Genomic DNA, 19,254 nt, shown 5'->3' on the forward strand with positions numbered 1-19,254 from the left:
ACTGTGCACAATAGGCTGCATGATGCGCAGCTTCACTCCCGACGTCCATAGGCGAGATCCAGCTTTGCAACCACGACACCATGCAGCGCAGTACAGATGGACCCAACAACATGCCGAATGGACCGTTCAGGATTGGCATCACGTTGTCTTCACCGATAAATGTTGCATATGCCTTCAACCAGACAATCGTGTTTGGAGGCAACCCCGTCAGGCTGAACGCTTTAGACGCACTTTCCAGCGAGTGCAGCGAGGTGGAGGTTCCCTGCTGTTTTGGGGTGGCATTATGTGGGGCCGATGTATGCCGCTAGTGGTCATGGAAGGCGCCGTAACGGCTGTACGATACGTGAATGCCAACATCCGACCGACAGTGCAACCATAGCGGCAGCATATTGGCGAGGCATTCGTCTTCATGGACGACAATTCGCGCCCCCATCGTGCACATGTTGTGAATGACTTCCTTCAGGATAACGACATCGCTCGACTAGTTGGCCAGCATGTTCTCCAGGCATGAACCCTATCGAACATGACTGGGATAGTTTGAAAAGGGCTGTTTATGGATGATGTGATCCATCAACCACTCTGAGGGGTCTACTCCGAACCGCCGCTGAGGAGTAGGACAATCCGGACCAATAGTGCCTTGATGAACTTGTGGAGAGTATGCTACAACGAATACAGGCATGCATCAATGCACGCGGACGTGCTACTGGGTATTAGAGGTACCGGTGTGTACGGCATTCTGGACCACCACCTCTGAAGGTCTCGCTGTATGGTGGAACAACATGCAATGTATGGTTTTCATGAGCAATAAGAAGGCCGGAAATGATGTTTACGTTGATCTCTATTCCAATATTCTGTACAGATTCCGGAACTCTCAGCATCGAGGTGATGCAAAACTTTTGTGTGTGTGTGTGTGTGTGTGTGTGTGTGTGTGTGTGTGTGTGTGTGTGTGTTTTGCTGAAACAGAGAAGGAAATCAACAGAAGGTAGAACTATAGATACTGTTGAATGGGGCAGAGTAAACCAAATAAAGATAGAATTATTAAGGAATAGTACAAATGAGATTAGCGATAAAATTGTTAAAATAGGGAAGCATGTGGTCGACGAGGTGAGTGAATACAGCAGCCCAGTGAACATATTAACGCAAGATAAAGCAAGAATAATACACGAAGCAGACCAGCGCAGGCAAAGAGCGTTCCTCCCTAAAATAAGTCTGCTGGAACCAAACTGAGGCCCTCATTTCAATAAGAAATTTTGGCGAAAGTACTGTACGTCTGAAGCTCATCTCTGAATCATTGACGAGGGGAAAAATCAAAATAGAACAGAATCGAAGTTTTTAAGATGTTGAGTCACAGAAGTATGCTGAAAGTTAAAGAGGACTGACAAGATAAGCAATGAGGAGATTTTCCAGTGAATCGGCGAGGAAAGGAATATGCGGAAAAAATGACCACAAGATGAAACAGGATGATGTTAAGGCATCATGCAACAACTTTCGTGGTGGTAGAGGGAGACGTACAGGATGAAAATTGGGAGACAAGACAGACTGGAATATACCCATCAAATACGGGTGGAGGATGTTTTATTTAAGCGCTACTCCGAGATGAAGACTTTGTTACACGAGAGAAAGTCGTGGCGTGCCAGATCAAAACAGTCAGACGACCAAAAAATTGACTCATGAAAGTTCCGCTGCAATTTCTCGCCAAGTTTAATCGAATTGAAATAACAGTATTTTCTCCAAAACTAAAAGAATCTAATGCGCAATAAATCGTATCTATCCCAATTACTCAGAAAATGAGACGCGCGGGTGAGTCAACTTATCAAGCCGGGTATCAGCTAGACACGAGGCTATGCGTGTGCAGAGTACCAGTGACAGCCGTCTGAACTGTTATGCAAGCAACAGACCAGCCACGTGCCATGTTGGTCATGCTGAGGTGAAGGCATCAGCAGCAGCGAGGAAGGCGGTGAACTATATCTTTCATGAATACGATTGTGAGTGCCTGACAGCAATCAATCGCGTAGCATACGGTTCGATGCAATCTTTCTGAGCAACTTCTGAGAATCGATTCTGTAGCGCGCTTAAAGAGGCAAGTGAGTCAATGTAATGTTGTCCACTTGATTATTAGACTGATTACTTGTCTGCGCTGAGCATCAACTTACTCAAAACAAAGAAACTCTGAGAAACATAGATCTCTCATGTCTTTCGACATGTTGTCAATTGGTGGTTACTCACGTCTGTTTGAATGTACCGTGTACTAAACGAGAGTGGGGAAAAGGGAATTAAAAAAATTAAAACATGTCTTTTGCAAACAAAAGTTTTCGAAGAATATTTTCTGCGGCAGACAAACCGACATTTTTAGCAATGTGCATGCAACTTGCGCGGTTGGATAATGAAGGCGCAGAATAACCATTTGGTAATTGGAGTTCCTATAATATGGCGCGAGGCAAGCAACCACACCACAGACTCATTTCTGCCTGGCATATGTCACGGGATTTTCCTGCTACAAACTCGCGCATCCGTAAAGTATCCAGACGTTCGCCGAGTTTCTAAACCAACTGATCTCGATCCCATCGCTTGTGCAATAGGAATAGCACATACAAAATAAACAGTTGAGGAAAAACGCAGGAAGTGTGTTCTTTTTCAGCTTCCAGAAATGTATTGACCCTGGCTACCAATCTGGAGATGTTATTCGCTTAATGAACAATGCTGACCTTTGTTCTAGCACTAACAAAAGGTCAAGCTGAAGTCACAATTTTACATTTTCGCCACATATACAAAGAATTTATGAATTTCTCTGCACTGAGTGGCATTGTTTGCTACTGTCCGGAAATTCAATAGTCTCACGCCAAGACTCGGCGTGGAACACATCGAAGCGTGGGTAGCGTTTATAGACTCATCTAAAATAAGTATGAAAGTAGTAATTTACACAATGTAAACAAATTGCATCATTATCGGTTGGATATTCTACTCACCTGAATGAGACTTCTTGAAAAAATACGCTTTCAGGAGTATAAAAGGTATATCTGTCGTGATTTTAAAGTTATCACTCTCGTGGGACTGTAGACGGGGTACACCAAGAACAACGGTACAGTAGAAACAGAAAACAGCACCGCAGAAAGAAAAATTAGCGAATCTGAAACAGAATGCTGCCAGGAAATAAAGTCTCCCGTGTGCCGTTGATGAACTTATTGAATGATAACGAAGAATTGCATGCTTCGGCATTCAAATCGAAATTATACATCTGCTGGCTATGTAAATGCTGTGAAGAAGCGCACAAGTGTGTACAAACAGCTGGGTGATAAGACGTCCATCAGAATTCATCTCCTCAACTCACATCTCTACTTCTTCCCCGAAAACCTAGATTCAGTCAGTGACGAACAAGGTAAACGTTTTCACCAGGACATCTCGGTGATCGAGTCATGGACTACAGTTCGCCACTTCAGCGTGAGATGCCTAATGTACAGCACAAACAAGTCTACAGCCAAGAAATTCAAAAGAACCACACCTTACATTAACGAAGTATTTTCCGGGTGCGTTGATTTTAAGTGCCTATTATATCTTTGCTAGATATTACTATATCGTCTGTGACACACAGTCAACGTAGGTTTAGAAAACATCGTTCTTGTTAAACACAACTAGCTCTTTATTCACATGAAGTGTTGAGTGCTATTGACAAGGGATTTCACATCCATTCCGTATTTCTGGATTTCCGGAAGGCTTTTGACACTGTACCACACAAGCGGCTTGTAGTGAAATTGCGTGCTTATGGAATATCGTCTCAGTTATGCCACTGGATTTGTGATTTCCTGTCAGAGAGGTCACAGTTCGTAGTAATTGACGGAAAGTCGTCGAGTAAAACAGAAGTGATTTCTGGCGTTCCTCAAGGTAGTGTTATAGGCCCTTCGCTGTTCCTTATCTACATAAACGATTTGGGAGACAATCTGAGCAGCCGTCTTAGGTTGTTTGCAGACGACACTGTCATTTATTGACTAATAAAGTCATCAGAAGATCAAAACAAATTGCAAAACGATTTGGAAAAGATATCTGAATGGTGCGAAAATTGGCAGTTGACCCTAAATAACGAAAAGTGTGAAGTCATCCACATGAGTGCTAAAAGGAATACGTTAAACTTCGGTTACACGATAAATCAGTCTAACCTAAAAGCCGTAAATTCAACTAGATACCTAGGTATTACAATTACTTACAACTTAAATTGGAAGGAACATACACAAAATGTTGTGGGGAAGACTTACCAAAGACTCCGTTTTATTGGCAGGACACTCAGAAAATCTAACAGACCTACTAAGGAGACTGTCTACAGTATGCTTGTCAGCCCTCTTTTAGAGTACTGCTGCGAGGAATGGGATATTTAACAGATAGGACGGACGGAGTACATCGAAAAAGTTCAAAGAAGGGCAGCATGTTTTGCATTATCACGAAATATGTGAGAGAGTGTCACAGAAAGGATATAGGATTTGGGCTGGACATCATTAAAAGAAAGGCGTTTTTCGTTGCGACGGAATCTTCTCACGAAATTCCAATCACCAACTTTCTCCTCCGAATGCAAAAGTATTTTGTTAACACCTCCCTACATAGGGAGGAACGATCACCACGATAAAATAAGGGAAATGAGGGCTCGTACGGAAAGATATAGGTGTTCCTTCTTTTCGCGCTCTACACGCGATTGGAATAAGAGAGAATTGTGAAGGTGGTTCGATGAACCCTCTGTCAGGCACTTAAATGTGATTTGCAGAGTAACCATGTAGATAGGTCATGTGACTCAACCTTACTATTTTCTTAGCTAATACCTTGTTCATTTGTACTCCATGTAACAATATTAGTTCTACTGAAATATAAATGGGTGAAGGAGTGTATCTAGAGACGGTGTGTGATAGTGATTCAAAATATCCAATCCATTTGCCTCTATGTTTCAGTTGTCTTAGGAAACAAGTGTCACATACCAAGATATCTGCCGAGTTTTAAAATGTGTTTTCAGTGTAATTATAGTAGTAATAATAGCTACTTATGTCTTATGTAGTATTTTTGATAGGCAGCAGGAAATATTGCCAGTTTGTCGCAGCATATTCTCCGATCATACGTTTTGAACTGTAGACACACTATAAATCTGGTCTTTACAATTCATCAAAAAATTGGGAAGTTAGCCCGATTACAACACTCCAATCGCGGGAAATCTTTTTAAATTAGTGACCCTTGAAATCGCTGTGTCGACTTTCCATTACACCTCAGTGCGCCTACGTTGCTAACCTCTGTTAGCGTCAACAGACACTGACAGTGGCTACAGTGTCAAATGTGCAAAGAACTTGGATATGTAACTGCACAATTTGTATTATGTTCCACTTCCTCTGGCCTGAATGCATGCACCGTCACCGCTGCGAAGGGCGTCGCAAGGCCGCTGTATCTACTCCTGTGGCAGCCTGATCCCCAATTGTTGTATCTGGTCCTTTGTATCGTGGACACTGGCACGAGGGCGAAACTGAAGTCCGAGATGGTGACACATCTATTCGGGATAGATTTGGGGAACTTGCTGATGACGGGAGTGCTGCAACATCGCGAAGGCAGTTCATAAACACACGTGCCATGTGTGGACAGGCACTGTCCTGTTGAAAAATAACTCACTATTCTGTCGCACGCAAGAACACATCTACATCTACATGATTACTCCGCAATTCACATTTAAATGCTTGGCAGTGGGTTCATCGAACTACAATCACACTATCTCTTTACCATTCCACTCCCGAACAGCGCGCGCGAAAAACTAACACCTAAACCTTTCTGTTCGAGCTCTGATTTCTCTTATTTTATTTTGATGATCATTCCTACCTATGTAGGTTGGGTTCAACAAAATATTTTCGCATTCGGAAGAGAAAGTTGGTGACTGAAATTTCGTAAATAAATATCGCCGCGACGAAAAACGTCTTTGCTTTAATGACTTCTATCCCAACTCGCGTATCATATCTGCCACACTCTCTCCCCTATTACGTGATAATACAAAACGAGCTGCCCTTTTTTGCACCCTTTCGATGTCCTCCGTCAATCCCACCTGGTAAGGATCCCACACCGCGCAGCAATATTCTAAGAGGACGAACGAGTGTAGTGTAAGTTGTCTCTTTAGTGGACTTGTTGCATCTTCTAAGTGTCCTGCCAATGAAACGCAACCTTTGGCTCTCCTTCCTCACAATATTATCTATGTGATCTTTCCAACTGAAGTTGTTCGTAATTTTAACACCCAGGTACTTAGTTGAATTGACAGCCTCGAGAATTGTACTATTTATCAAGTAATCGAATTCCAACGGATTTCTTTTGGAACTCATGTGGATCACCTCACACTTTTCGTTATTTAGCGTCAACTGTCACCTGCCACACCATACAGCAATCTTTTCTAAATCGCTTTGCAACTGAGACTGGTCTTCGGATGACCTTACTAGACGGTAAATTACAGCATCATCTGTAAACAACCTAAGATAACTGCTCAGATTGTGACCCAGGACATTTATATAGATCAGGAACAGCAGAGGTCCCAGGACGCTTCCCTGGGGAACACCTGATATCACTTCACTTTTACTCGATGATTTTCCGTCTATTACTACGAACTGCGACCTTCCTGACAGGATATCACGAATCCAGTCGCACATCTGAGACGATACCCCATAGGCCCGCAGCTTGATTAGAAGTCGCTTGTGAGGAACGGGTATCAAAAGCTTTCCGGAAATCTAGAAATACGGAATCAACTTGAGATCTCCTGTCGATAGCGGCCATTACTTCGTGCGAATAAAGAGCTAGCTGCGTTGCACAAGAACGATGTTTTCTGAAACCATGCTGATTACGTATCAATAGATCGTTCCCTTCGAGGTTATTCATAATGTTTGAATACAGTATACGCTCCAAAACCCTACTGCAAACCGACGTCAATGATATAGGTCTGTAGTTCGATGGATTACTCCTACTACCATTCTTAAACACTGGTGCGACCTGCGCAATTTTCCAATCCGTAGGTACACATGAGGGCACAGGATGTCCATCACGAACCGATGAGCCGTCACAGCTCTGTCAATCACTACCAGTCGTACAGGATGTCCATCACGAACCGTTGAGCTTCACAGCTCTGTCAATCACTACCACTCGTGACCACGCCAAGAGTAACACCGCTGTGCTTCTCCAAAACATTGGAAGAATTGTACCTTTCCCCAGCTCGCTGCATACTCTCCGCCGATTGCCATCCGGGGTAGAACAGAACTAAGATACATCGTTGAGTACAATGCGACGCTATTCATCAGCTGTCCATGCTTTCCGGTCACGCCACCACTCCAGACTTATACCTCAGTTGTGTAGTCGGAACGGTGGCCTATGCATCAAATGATAATGACTTAGTCCGGCTGCAGGTAGTGTCCGATCAATGGTGCGAGACAACACACAATGTTCCAGAGCGTCCGTTAATTGTCCTCGGATGGCAAATGCAGATGTGAAGGTGGTTACGTTGTCCTCGGGGCGCAATACGGCTATGCTACCTTGCGGTGGTCAGGCGTGACTGATCAGAACGTTGATCGCGAGAATGGCTGCCTTCACATTCCCATGCAGCCCAACATCGCGCCAGTATCACATCCGAACGTATCACAAATCCGAATATGAACAGAACGAGGGAGTGCTGAAAAGTAACTCTGCCGATTTTTTTTTTTTTTTTTTATTCTGGTCTCAGTATCAATTTAGGTATTAAATGTCAAGCATATTACTCTGTCGATTTCTCGTTTCTCTGGCACAAGTTGCAACCCTCTGCCGCTAGAGGGCTCCGAACTGTCGCGTGTAACAAACTATGTGATCAAAAGTATCCGAACACCAGGCTGAAAATGACTTACAACTTCGTGGCGTCCTTCAACAATGCTGCAACAATACGTCCTGAACTAGTGGACGTGGTTAGGTGGAGAAGACGCTTCCGGTATCGTCAAGCAGGACTAACTGGAAATCGCATGAAAAGTGGAGACTGTGGTACTCTGAGACGAGCCTATCACAGTCGATGCGTTAGTTGAAAAATATGAAAGTCAAACGTAAATCACTTTCCAGCGTTTTGCACGATATTTTGAGCAAGGCAAAGGTTGCCACCTGATGGGTTTCACCACTACGTACATCCATTCAGAAAGCCCTCTAAACCGAGGGAGCATTGAAAAGATTGGAAGTGTACCGGGACACCTGGCTGAAAATTGCTTACAAGTTCGTGGCGCCCTCCATCGGTAATGCTGGACTTCAATATGGTGTTGGCCCACCCTTAGCTTTGATGGCAGCTTCCACTCTCGCAGGCATACGTTCAATCAGGTGCTGGAAGGTTCCTTGGGGAATGGCAACCCATTCTTCACGGAGTGCTGCACTGGGGAGAGGTATCGATGTCGGTCGGTGAGGCCTGGCACGAAATCGGCGTTCCGTAACATCCCAAAAGTTTTCTATAGGATTCAGGTCAGGACTCTGCGCAGGCCAGTGCATTACAAGGATGTTATTGTCGTGTAACCACTCCGCCACAGGCCGTGCATTACGAAAAGGTGCTCGATCGTATTGAAAGATGCAATCACCATCCCCGAATTGCTCTTCAACACGGGGAGGCAGGAAGGCGCTTATAACATCAATGTGGGCCTGTGCTGTGATAGTGCCACGCAAAACAAGCGGTGCAAGCCACCTCCATGAAAAACACGACCACACCATAATACCACCGCCTCCGAATTTTACTGTTGATATCACACACGCTGACAGATGCCGTTCACCAGGCATTCGCCATATCCACACCTTGCCGTCAAATCGCCACATTGTGTACCGTGATTCGTCACTCCACACGTTTTTCCACAGTTTAATTGTCCAATGGTTACGCACGTGACACCAAGCGAGGCGCTGTTTGGCATTTACCGACGTTATGTGTGGCTTATGAGCGGCCGCTCGACCATAATATACTAGTTTTCTCACCTTGGGCCTAACTGTCATAGTACTTGCAGTGGATGCTGATGCAGTTTGGAATTTCTGTGTGATGGTCTGGATAGATGTCTGCCTATTACACATTACGACCCTCTTCAACAGCCGGCGGTCTGTCAGTCAGCAGACGAGGTCGGGCTGTACGCTTTTGTGGTGCACATGTTAGTTCACGTTTCCACTTCACTACCATACAGGAAACAGTGGACCTAGGGATGTTTAGGAGTGTGGAAATCTCGCGTACAGACGTATGACCCAAGTGACACCCAATCACCTGACCACGTTTGAAGTCCGAGTTCCGCGGAGCGCCCCATTCTGGTCTCACGATGTCTGATGACTACTGAGGTCGCTGATATGGAGTACGTGTCAGTAGGTGGCAGCACAATGCATCTAATATAAAAAACGTATGTTTTAGGGGGTGTACGGATACTTTTGATCTCTTAGTGTCGTAGTGCATAATTTAAATATGTCGGTGTGTGAGAAAAGCAGCGTGCTATAATCGAGTTTCTAACCGCAGAAAACTGTATAGTGTGCGCTGCGCTGCGTCGTCTGCAACAATCCGCCGCCCTTGGGTTCACTGTCATCGATCATCCTCCATACAGTCCCGACTTGGTACCCTCTAATTTTCATCTGTTTCAAAAACAGAAATACCACCTTCGAGGACTTAAATTTGATAATGATGAGATGGTGCAAGCAAAGGTGAGGTTGCGCCGCTGTCAACGAAGTCGAATATTCCACAGTGACGGTATCAACCAAATTGCCTCTCGTTGCGAGAAATGTGTTCGTCGTCACGTTGACTATGTCGAGAAATAAATATACAGACATGAAGAATAAAGGAATAAAATGTTAATAATGTTTGTTTTATTTAAAAAGCTTTCAGAGTTTTCACATGAAAGTTCGTATAATCACAGAGTATCGAATGAAACTGAAGCCAAGAAAACCTGAAGTATTGAGAAGTAGCAGATGATATTAGTGATAAACTTGTCAAAATTAAGGATCACGTAGTAGACAAAGTGAAGGCTTTCTACTGGCTCAGAAGAAAAATAGTGCTCGAAGGAAAAGTAACGAATATATGAGAAGAAAGCCAGCGAAGGTTAAGAGGGCATTCCTTTCTAACAGGTGTCTGCTAGTAATATGACAAAGTAGTTTCAAACCTTTTGAGTCTTTGAACAGAGCACTGTATGGAAGTAAGCCATAGAAGACTGGGTGAGAGATGATGAAGTACCATACTCCTTGACTGAGCGTAAGGGAACGATGTGGGAGACCCGCACCTCCGTACTAGACAAGGTCCTGTCTTAGTGGAGGTGGTTTGCCATTGCCTTCCTCCGATCGTAATGGGGATGAATGATGATGATGCTGATGATGACACAACAACAACCAGTCATCTCGAGGCACGTGAAAATCCCTGACCCCGCCGGGAATCAAACCCGGGACCCCGTGCTTGGGAAGCGAGAACGCTACCGCGAGACCACGAGCTGCGGAACTGGGGGAGAACAGGAAAAAAAGCGTTTGGGATGTGGTGTTAGAGAACAATGTTGACGATTAAACGGAGTGGTAAGTAATGATATTCTCCGTAGAATCGCCCGGGAAGGAAGTATGGAGAGAGAGAGAGAGAGAGAGAGAGAGAGAGAGAGAGAGAGAGAGAGAGAGAGACGGAAAAAAAACAGGAGAGAGAGTGTGATAGGAGATGTCGTAACACACAACACATGAGCGACTAGCTTCCACCGTGATAGAGGACGCTGTAGAGAGCAAAGACTGTAGGGAAGGCAGAGGCTGGGGTATACGCAACAAATACTCGGCAACTTTGGGAGTAACTGCTACTCCGAGACGAAGTGGTTGGGACAGGAGACAGACTGGGAAAAATGATGAAGAAGAACGTTGTCATATATTTCCCTCATACGATGTATACAGTAGATTCGACCACAAAATGATACGCCTGAAGGAGTGTTTGTGTGTGACAAAAAGTTCTCTTTCGTGATATCTGTCGTTACTTAGAATTTGTACGTTCTGGCTGAGACAACGCTCAGCGCAGACGAGTAATCAATCCAGTGGACAGCATTACAGTGGCTTAGTTGCCACTTCAGACGTGCCACATAATCGATTCGCGGAAGTAGCTCAAATTGATGGCGTCTAACGGTGTAAGGAGTACGCCACGCGACTAATTGCTGTCAGGCACGAGCAATCGACGTTTCATCAATGTCACTCACCTCCCTTTTCGATGTTTCTGACGTTGCCTTCATCCTAACATTCACTACCACCAGCCGCTGTCTGGTACGTTAAACCACCAAGGTTCGCGATGGAGTCACTAGCCGGGCTAGGATTCATTTTGTGTCCACCTGAAAATTTATGTTTATAGCCTTCAATTTTTATTTCGATTAAACACGCAAGTGCAACAAGGCAGCGTCAATTAATCTATCTTTTTAACGTTGCGCAGCTACAGTAGCCACACATGTTTTGCATGATTAGATGTGTTATGTAACGGGAACAACAATTAGATACCACCTTCCTTTCGAATAATTCGTTCTAATTATACAGCAAACTTCCTGTTATCCAAGGGACTGTGGACCGAAACTGCACGGCTAATACAAAATCACAGATAATTCAGACAGACCGATGTTTTTATCAGAATTTGCGTTTACAAAACATACCTCCTGTCACCTTTGAAATTTTACAGCATGAAGGCGTTACTCGCAGGAAACTGCCTTAAGAAAATTGCATTTAAAAACCACTGTCTTCCACTTTAACATGAAGACAGTTTTTCCACACAATTTCAGCTACTTTCGATTTTCGTGTAATTGCTCATCTCTGAAAAAACGAATTAACCTCAATTTATTTGGTGTATTTTCACTAAATAATGTCTCATAAAATAATTTTCTCGGGTTACTCCCAACTTAGAAAGGAAGTATTGACTGCAAAAAAGCGAGCAGAAAGTATACTATGTCAAGATCACCCAAGAACGTCATGTAGGTTCCTCTTAGAGGAGTTATTTTAACTACGCAGTCACAATACATTCACTAATGAAATTCGTAATAAATAATCCATCACAATTTAACGATATCCTCAACACTGGAAAGAAAATTTACCTTTATTACCGTTATTAAATCTATCGGTGGCTCAGAAAGGAAGTAACTATGCAGCAACAAAAATATTTGAGTATTTGCGTAATAAAGCATAGCAAGTTAGATTTCAAACTTAAAATCATTTCTCCTGGACTACTTCTATTCCACTGACTAATTTCTACTTAAATCAGGTAAAAAAAAATAAAAAAAAAGAGAGAGAGAGAGAGAGAGAGAGAGGGGAGAAGAAGAAGAAGATACCGTAAGATATCCGACAATTTCAGTGGTCCGGTGTGGGTGATTAAGGGTTCCTTGATCACCTCGCCCTTCCTTTTCTCCTCTACTTGCGAAGCTTAATAATGGAGAATAGAAGAAACAATGGAAAATAAACGAACGGGGCAGACAAACATAAGTTTTCTGGATGAGTGTTGGAGGCTTGATATGGAGCAGGATGTCCCTTAAAACAGGAAAAGGTTTATGCATCGTGCATACTACGTTCCAATCCTGACATATGCCGCTGACACCTGGGCAATGAAAGGAAGAGAGAAACAGAATAAACAGAACACAAATCAGTGAGACGAAATTCTTGCGAAGTAGTGTTCGAGTCGTGAAGATGAGATGATCCAGGGAATTAGTAAAGAAGGAACCAGTGCAGGACAGGGCACGGCACATCATGCTAATGATCATGATAACGATGATAGGGCATATAAATCTTCCCTGGGGAGCCCAAGTTATAACTTCGATTTCCACTAAATAACTTGCAATCAAATACTACGAACAATGACCTTTTGAACAGTAAATCACTTATCTAGTTGCAGATCTGATACGAATAAACAGTTACGCAATTTGGTTTGGAGCGACAACAAGTTCCGTTAAGTGGCAAACCAGGAATAATATTCAAAGGAAGGAAGTGAAAGGCAAATCCAAGAAAGCTTAAGTGTAACTAACACAACGACACAATTTGATTAGAAGTCACTAGTGAGAACGATGTCAGAAGCTGTTTTAAAATGAAGGCTTTCACGACCGGATGACATATCTTCTGGTAAACCTTGCGGGATGTAAGGTCGTGGTCCATGAAACTCTTCAGCTCCTAACGTTTCGTCCAGTGCTTCGCTGGACATCTTCTGAGGGGTATTTCTCCTCCGGTGAGTCTTGCCGACTGACGGGTCGGACGTCTGAGAGCGGCTTATGTATCGTAGAAAGTGGGCGTGACCAGAGTTACACGTGATATGCAGAGATAACCTTTGTCAGAGATAAAACTTAACTATCGATCGTAATCTTGTCACGGATAAAACTGTCTAGCAATTCTGTAGTGCTACTGTCCAAATATCACTAAGTTTCATGGTCTCTTCTTTCCGATTAAAATTATCCCTATGTTTATATATTTCAATTGCTTCTCTACAAAGCCGTGGGTAATAGTTCGTCGTCGTAGATAAAATTTTTGTTTCGGAAAACTTCACTTGATGATTTCCTGGCTGAAAAGCGTGTTCTGCTACAGCCGATTTATCTGTTTTTCCTAATCGGCAAAGACTTCTGTGTTCTTTTAACCGTGTATTTACGCTTCTTTTTGTTGTTCCAACATAAACTTTACCACATGCACGCCGGAGTATCTAGACGACGAATTAAAACATCTGAAGCACGCTTTTGAGAGAAATGGCTACTCAAAGAAAGAAGTAAGCAGAATTCTGCACCCAAACAACAAAAAGCTTAAGGACAAGTCCGAAAAACGATGGAAGAATACAGTCTCTCTCCCTTTTATAAAGAAAGTAACGGATCAGATTGGAAAGATTTTAAGTAAACATGATATTAGACCTGTTTTTAGACCAACGAAGAAAATTTGTCATGTTCTTCGGTCTGTAAAAGATAAACGCGCTCCTCTATCAGCCAGTGGCGTATATAAAATTCCGTGTACATGTGGTAAAGTTTATGTTGGAACAACAAAAAGAAGCGTAAATACACGGTTAAAAGAACACAGAAGTCTTTGCCGATTAGGAAAAACAGATAAATCGGCTGTAGCAGAACACGCTTTTCAGCCAGGAAATCATCGAGTGAAGTTTTCCGAAACAAAAATTTTATCTACGACGACGAACTATTACCCACGGCTTTGTAGAGAAGCAATTGAAATATATAAACATAGGGATAATTTTAATCGGAAAGAAGAGACCATGAAACTTAGTGATATTTGGACAGTAGCACTACAGAATTGCTAGACAGTTTTATCCGTGACAAGATTACGATCGATAGTTAAGTTTTATCTCTGACAAAGGTTATCTCTGCATATCACGTGTAACTCTGGTCACGCCCACTTTCTACGATACATAAGCCGCTCTCAGACGTCCGACCCGTCAGTCGGCAAGACTCACCGGAGGAGAAATACCCCTCTGAAGATGTCCAGCGAAGCACTGGACGAAACGTTAGGAGCTGAAGAGTTTCATGGACCACGACCTTACATCCCGCAAGGTTTACCAGAAGATATGTTTTAAAATCTCGACACATGGTGTGAATTTGAGATCCCCGACAAGATACCACCCACTACTTTGTGTGAATAAAAGGTTAGTTGCGATCTGTAAAACGGCGGTTCAGCCGGTCTTTAATTTGCACCGTGCAGGGCCCCCGTCTAAAAAGACTGCACCAAACCAGAAACAAACTTGACGCCAAAAGAAGGGGAAAAAATCTGCGCCGTGTATTTTTCGTGAAAACTTCGAAATGTAAATAAAAAAAGTGTTTCGTATCAATATTTAATTTAACTATCAATTTCTTTAATAGTTTTACAGTAGTGCAATGTTTATAGAATAGATAAGCCAGAAGTTTGGACTTTCTGGCCTATGTATCCCTGATGGGCCAGCTCTGTAATCGATCTCCGCAGTGTTTTGCATTTCATATTCGAATCTGCCGCAGGCGTCGCATTTGCTCGGCACTGGACTTTTCAGGCTTTTTTAATCCCTTTCGACACGAGCATTCCTCAGACTTGCGTTTTCTGTGATTCCGAGCATATTTAAGAGTTGTGTAAGACGTCTTCCATTTCTTTGTCATTTCCAGAATAATATTAATTTTCACTTATATTCCCGCGATTATTTCTTATGGTCTCATTTTGGGTCCAATACAGCAATGCTCAGTAAGGTCTTGTCAGTGGTAACAGAATCCATGTCTGAGTTAAACGCGTCTCCAAAGTCACAGCAATTTACAACTTCACACAAAACTAATTTGTAACGATCATGCGCATGATTCTACAGTGGTACGAAGACGTCATGAAAGTAAGTACATAAATAAAATAAAAATGAAAATACTGCGCGACAAATAAGTATAGAAATAAGGGGAGTGTGGGGCGTAAAGAAATTGCAGAAGGAGACCACGGTATGAGTACAGCAAGCAGGTTGAGATGGATATACACTGACGAGCGAAAACATTATGACCAACTGCTCAATAGCATGTTCGTCCGTCTTTGAAAAGAAATACATAACTGATTCTGTCTATCAGGAAACAGACAGTTTGTTGGTAGCTTTGGGGAGGTACGTGGCACTAGATGTCTACGCACAGATCATGTAATTCGCGTTAATAACGGACCGCTGGTTTGCATACATAGTTATTGCGCCCGATAGTGACCCAGATGAGTTCCATAGGATTTACGCGAGGCTAATTTGGCTGCCGAGAGATGAACATGAGTTCACTATAATGTTCCTAGAACCACTGTAGCATAGTTTTGGCTGCAAAGCAAGGACAATTATTCTGCTGAAAGATGACCTCGCCGTCGCGGAAGATATCGTGTATGAAATGATGCAGGTGGTTCGCAGCTGCCAGTGTGTCTTCGGTTACTACCACAGGTCCCACGCAGGCGCAAGCAAGAGAATGTCTCCCAAAGCATAATATTGTTCCCATCAGACTGCATCCGTGGCGCGTTGCACGTTTCGAGCTGCCGTTCACCTCGATGGCGGTGTTTGCGGAGGTGACCAGCGACATAGCGTAGCAAAAGTATTTTTCACCGGAAGAGCCGACACGTATCCGCTGACCGACCGTGCCCCACTGCAATCGCAATTGAAGATGTCGTTGGGTCAGGACGAACACGTAGGGGTGGTTGCTGCGGAGCTCCATGTTCAACAATGTACGATGAACTGTGTGCTGCGAAACACTTATGCTTGCGCCAGTATTGAACTCTTACGACAGGAATGGAACAGATCATCTATCCCACTTTACAGAACAGACAAGCCTCCGAACCCCATGTTCTGTGAAGAGTCGTAGAAGTCCAACAATTTAGCCTAGTCGTAGTTTCACTGTCCCCCTACCTCTTGCCGCTAGTGCTCACGACGATAGCACGTGAACAGTCTACATCTACATATGTACTCTGCTAGCCACCAAGTGGTGTGTGGCGGAGGGCACAATTCTCGCCAAAGTCATATCCCCCCCCCCCCCTGTTCCACTCGCGGATCGCACGAGTAAAAAACGACTGTCTGAACGGCTCAGTACGAGCTCTTATTTCTCTTATCTTTGAATGGTGATCATTACGTGATTTGAAAGTTGATGGTAGTAATATATGCTCTACATACTTGTTGAAGATTGGATTTCGTAGTTTAGTGAGCAGCCTCTTCCGTTTAGCGCGTCTTCTATCTGCAAAGCGCGTCTTCTATCTGCAAAGCGCGTCTTCTATCTGCAAAGCGCGTCCCACTTCAAACTTTCTATAAGATTTGTAACGCTCTCGCGACGGCTAAATGTACCACTCACGAATCTTGCCGCTCTTCTTTGGACCTTCTCAATTTCTTGAATCAGACCCAACTTGTAAGGGTCCCATACAGACGAACAATATTCTATGACTGGACGAACTAACGTAAGTTATTTCCTTTGCTGAAGGACTGCATCGCTTCAGGATTCTACCAATAAACCGCAATCTAGAGTTCGCCTTACCCGTTACTTGTGTAATCTGACCATTCCATTTGAGATCATTTCGAATAATCACACCCAGAAACTTGACTGATGTTACCGCTTCCAAAGACCGATCATTTATTTTGTACTCTTTCATTAATGGGGATTTTCGCCTTGTTATACGCAGTAGGTTACACTTACTAATATTGAGAGATAACTGCAAGTCATTACACCATGCATTTATTTTCTGTCAATCCTCATTGATTTGTTCACAATTTTCGTGTGATACTATTTTCCTGTAGACTACAGCATCATCGGCAAACAGTCTAAAGCCGCTGTCAATACCTTCAACCACAACGTTTATGTAAATCGTAAAAAGCAGAGGACCTATTACGCTGCCCTGGGGCACACCTGAAGTTACTCTTGTTTCTGTTGAAGTTACCCCGTTCAGGACGACATACTGCTCCCTGTCTGTTAGAAAACTTTCTATCCAACCGCATACGTCACTGGATAGACCGTAAACGCCCACTTTTTGTAGTCGACCAGCTTCGCCAATTTTTCAGATACCCTTTCACAGGCCCTGCATACTTATAATCTACCCTTTGTCAAAGTCGCTTATTTCAATACATTTCCCCATCTGCAGCCCAAATATTCGTTAGAGTGTTCCGGTTACATACTTCTGTTACCGCGTCACGTGCCCATAACGACACCAGGCAGCATCCAACGTCGCGGAGGACAGTGGTCATAATGCTTGACCCATGAGTGTAGGTTGCAGTACTTTTACGCAGTTGAAAGGGCTCCCAGAGGATAGAGCAGCATAGAGAGCTGTATCAAACCAGTCGTCGGACTGAAGATGAAGACAATGACGACAACAATTAGCGATCGAAACGTGAGTGTCAAGAAAGGAAGTTAGACCGACCTTAAGTAGAATGTGGGTTTCACGCAAAAAACGCGTCCGGACTCACCGAGGTTGGGCGGCAGCACTGGGCAGATGGGCAGCGCGGAAAGGTTGGCGGCTGCGGAGGAGTTGGCGCCGTCCACGGAGAGCGAGGCCAAGTCCGGCGCGTCCGCGGCGGCGGGCGTGGCGCCGGTGGCGTCGGCGGCGGGCAGCCCGTCGGAGGCGGAGAAGAGCAGGCCGCGCGGTGGCGCGTGAGTGCGCGCGCGGTACGCCCCGGCGGCGCCCGGGCCGGGCCGGCGCAGGGGCAGCGAGCTGATGGTGAAGAGCGGCTCGAGGCCGCGCGGCTCCAGCAGCGAGAAGGCGCACTGCGCCAGCAGCGCCGCCGCCACCAGCACCGCCAGCAGCTTGCACAGCTGCGACCGCTGCCAGCTGTGCAGCGCCGCCCACATGCCGCGCCGACACTCATTCGGGCACACTGCAACACCATACTCGAGCTCAGTTTCCCGTTCTCAAGGCGAGCCACACACTATGGTTAAAACTTAAAACTAACTGCCACATGTCTACCGGCGAGCTGAACTTCGCCCGCCAGCAACACGCTATTGGGTTATCCGCTTACGTAGACTGTGTCCTCAGAATCTTTCGCGGCGGCATCACTGTTCTCGGTTCTCAAGCCGCGTCAGTCCCAATAAAATTCTCGAGCTTTCGATGGCTGGCTCCACCACCGTCGTCGGGAGTAAAACTACTGACTGCCGGGCCTGACACTATTTCCCGGTGTCACGTTTGAAACTGCCGCTCCCGCCTCCGTACAAGCGTTAATCATCCACCGTTCCTTCCTTTCGACATACAACGCCCGCCCCCACGCCCTACTCAGTGTCTAGCCCTGGTCTCTGTTGAAATTGTTGCCGCTCATTCTAATCTCAGGCGTCTGTTTTATAACCGAATCCCACAATGTAACAGGACTCTCATGTTCACAAACTGTATTGTGTGTCCATTTTCGAGGCAATGCTCAGCCATGGTCGACTTGTCGAGCTCCCTTTGCTTAATATGTCTCTTGTGCTCGGTACAACGCTCCGCAACTGGGCGAATTGTCTGGCCTATATAGATGCTCCCGCACTCGCAAGGGACACAATAACACACCGGGTACACTAAGACGAGGCGCAACATATCTCGTAGATGGGGGGTGGGCCAGAACAATGGTCTCAATTCATCTCTCTGCAGTAGATGTCCTAATTTGCAGCTCATTGTCCCACAGTATAGCAGGAAAGCAGCCGGCTTGGCTTCTTCTTCCGATTCACAAGGCGTCCTTCGAGAATTTTATTGGAATTGACGCGGCTTGAGAACCGAGAAGATTTTGTCCCGCTTATGTAGTGTTACATCTCGCCCTAATGATGGGAACAACCGAATCAAGACAATCGATTTAGTCAGGCATACTTGAAGATTATCTGCACAACAAGGAGAATATGATACAACCAACTGTTTGGCTGTTAT

General features: G+C 44.5%; 1 protein-coding gene across 1 annotated transcript in view; it reads right to left on the bottom strand.

Annotated features, from left to right (window-relative positions):
- The window catches only part of LOC124593980 (beta-1,4-N-acetylgalactosaminyltransferase bre-4-like), a gene marked incomplete at its 5' end in the record, with an annotated part of 94,127 nt that extends 76,098 nt beyond the window's left edge, over positions 1-18,029 (bottom strand). The window contains one exon of the mRNA XM_047132332.1: positions 17,834-18,029. Within this exon, the coding sequence (XP_046988288.1) occupies positions 17,834-18,029 (196 nt within the window). The remainder of the gene's footprint in view (positions 1-17,833) is intronic.
- Positions 18,030-19,254: the final 1,225 nt, after the last annotated feature.

Source organism: Schistocerca americana, chromosome 2, assembly GCF_021461395.2.
Source record: "Schistocerca americana isolate TAMUIC-IGC-003095 chromosome 2, iqSchAmer2.1, whole genome shotgun sequence".
NCBI lineage: Eukaryota > Metazoa > Arthropoda > Insecta > Orthoptera > Acrididae > Schistocerca > Schistocerca americana.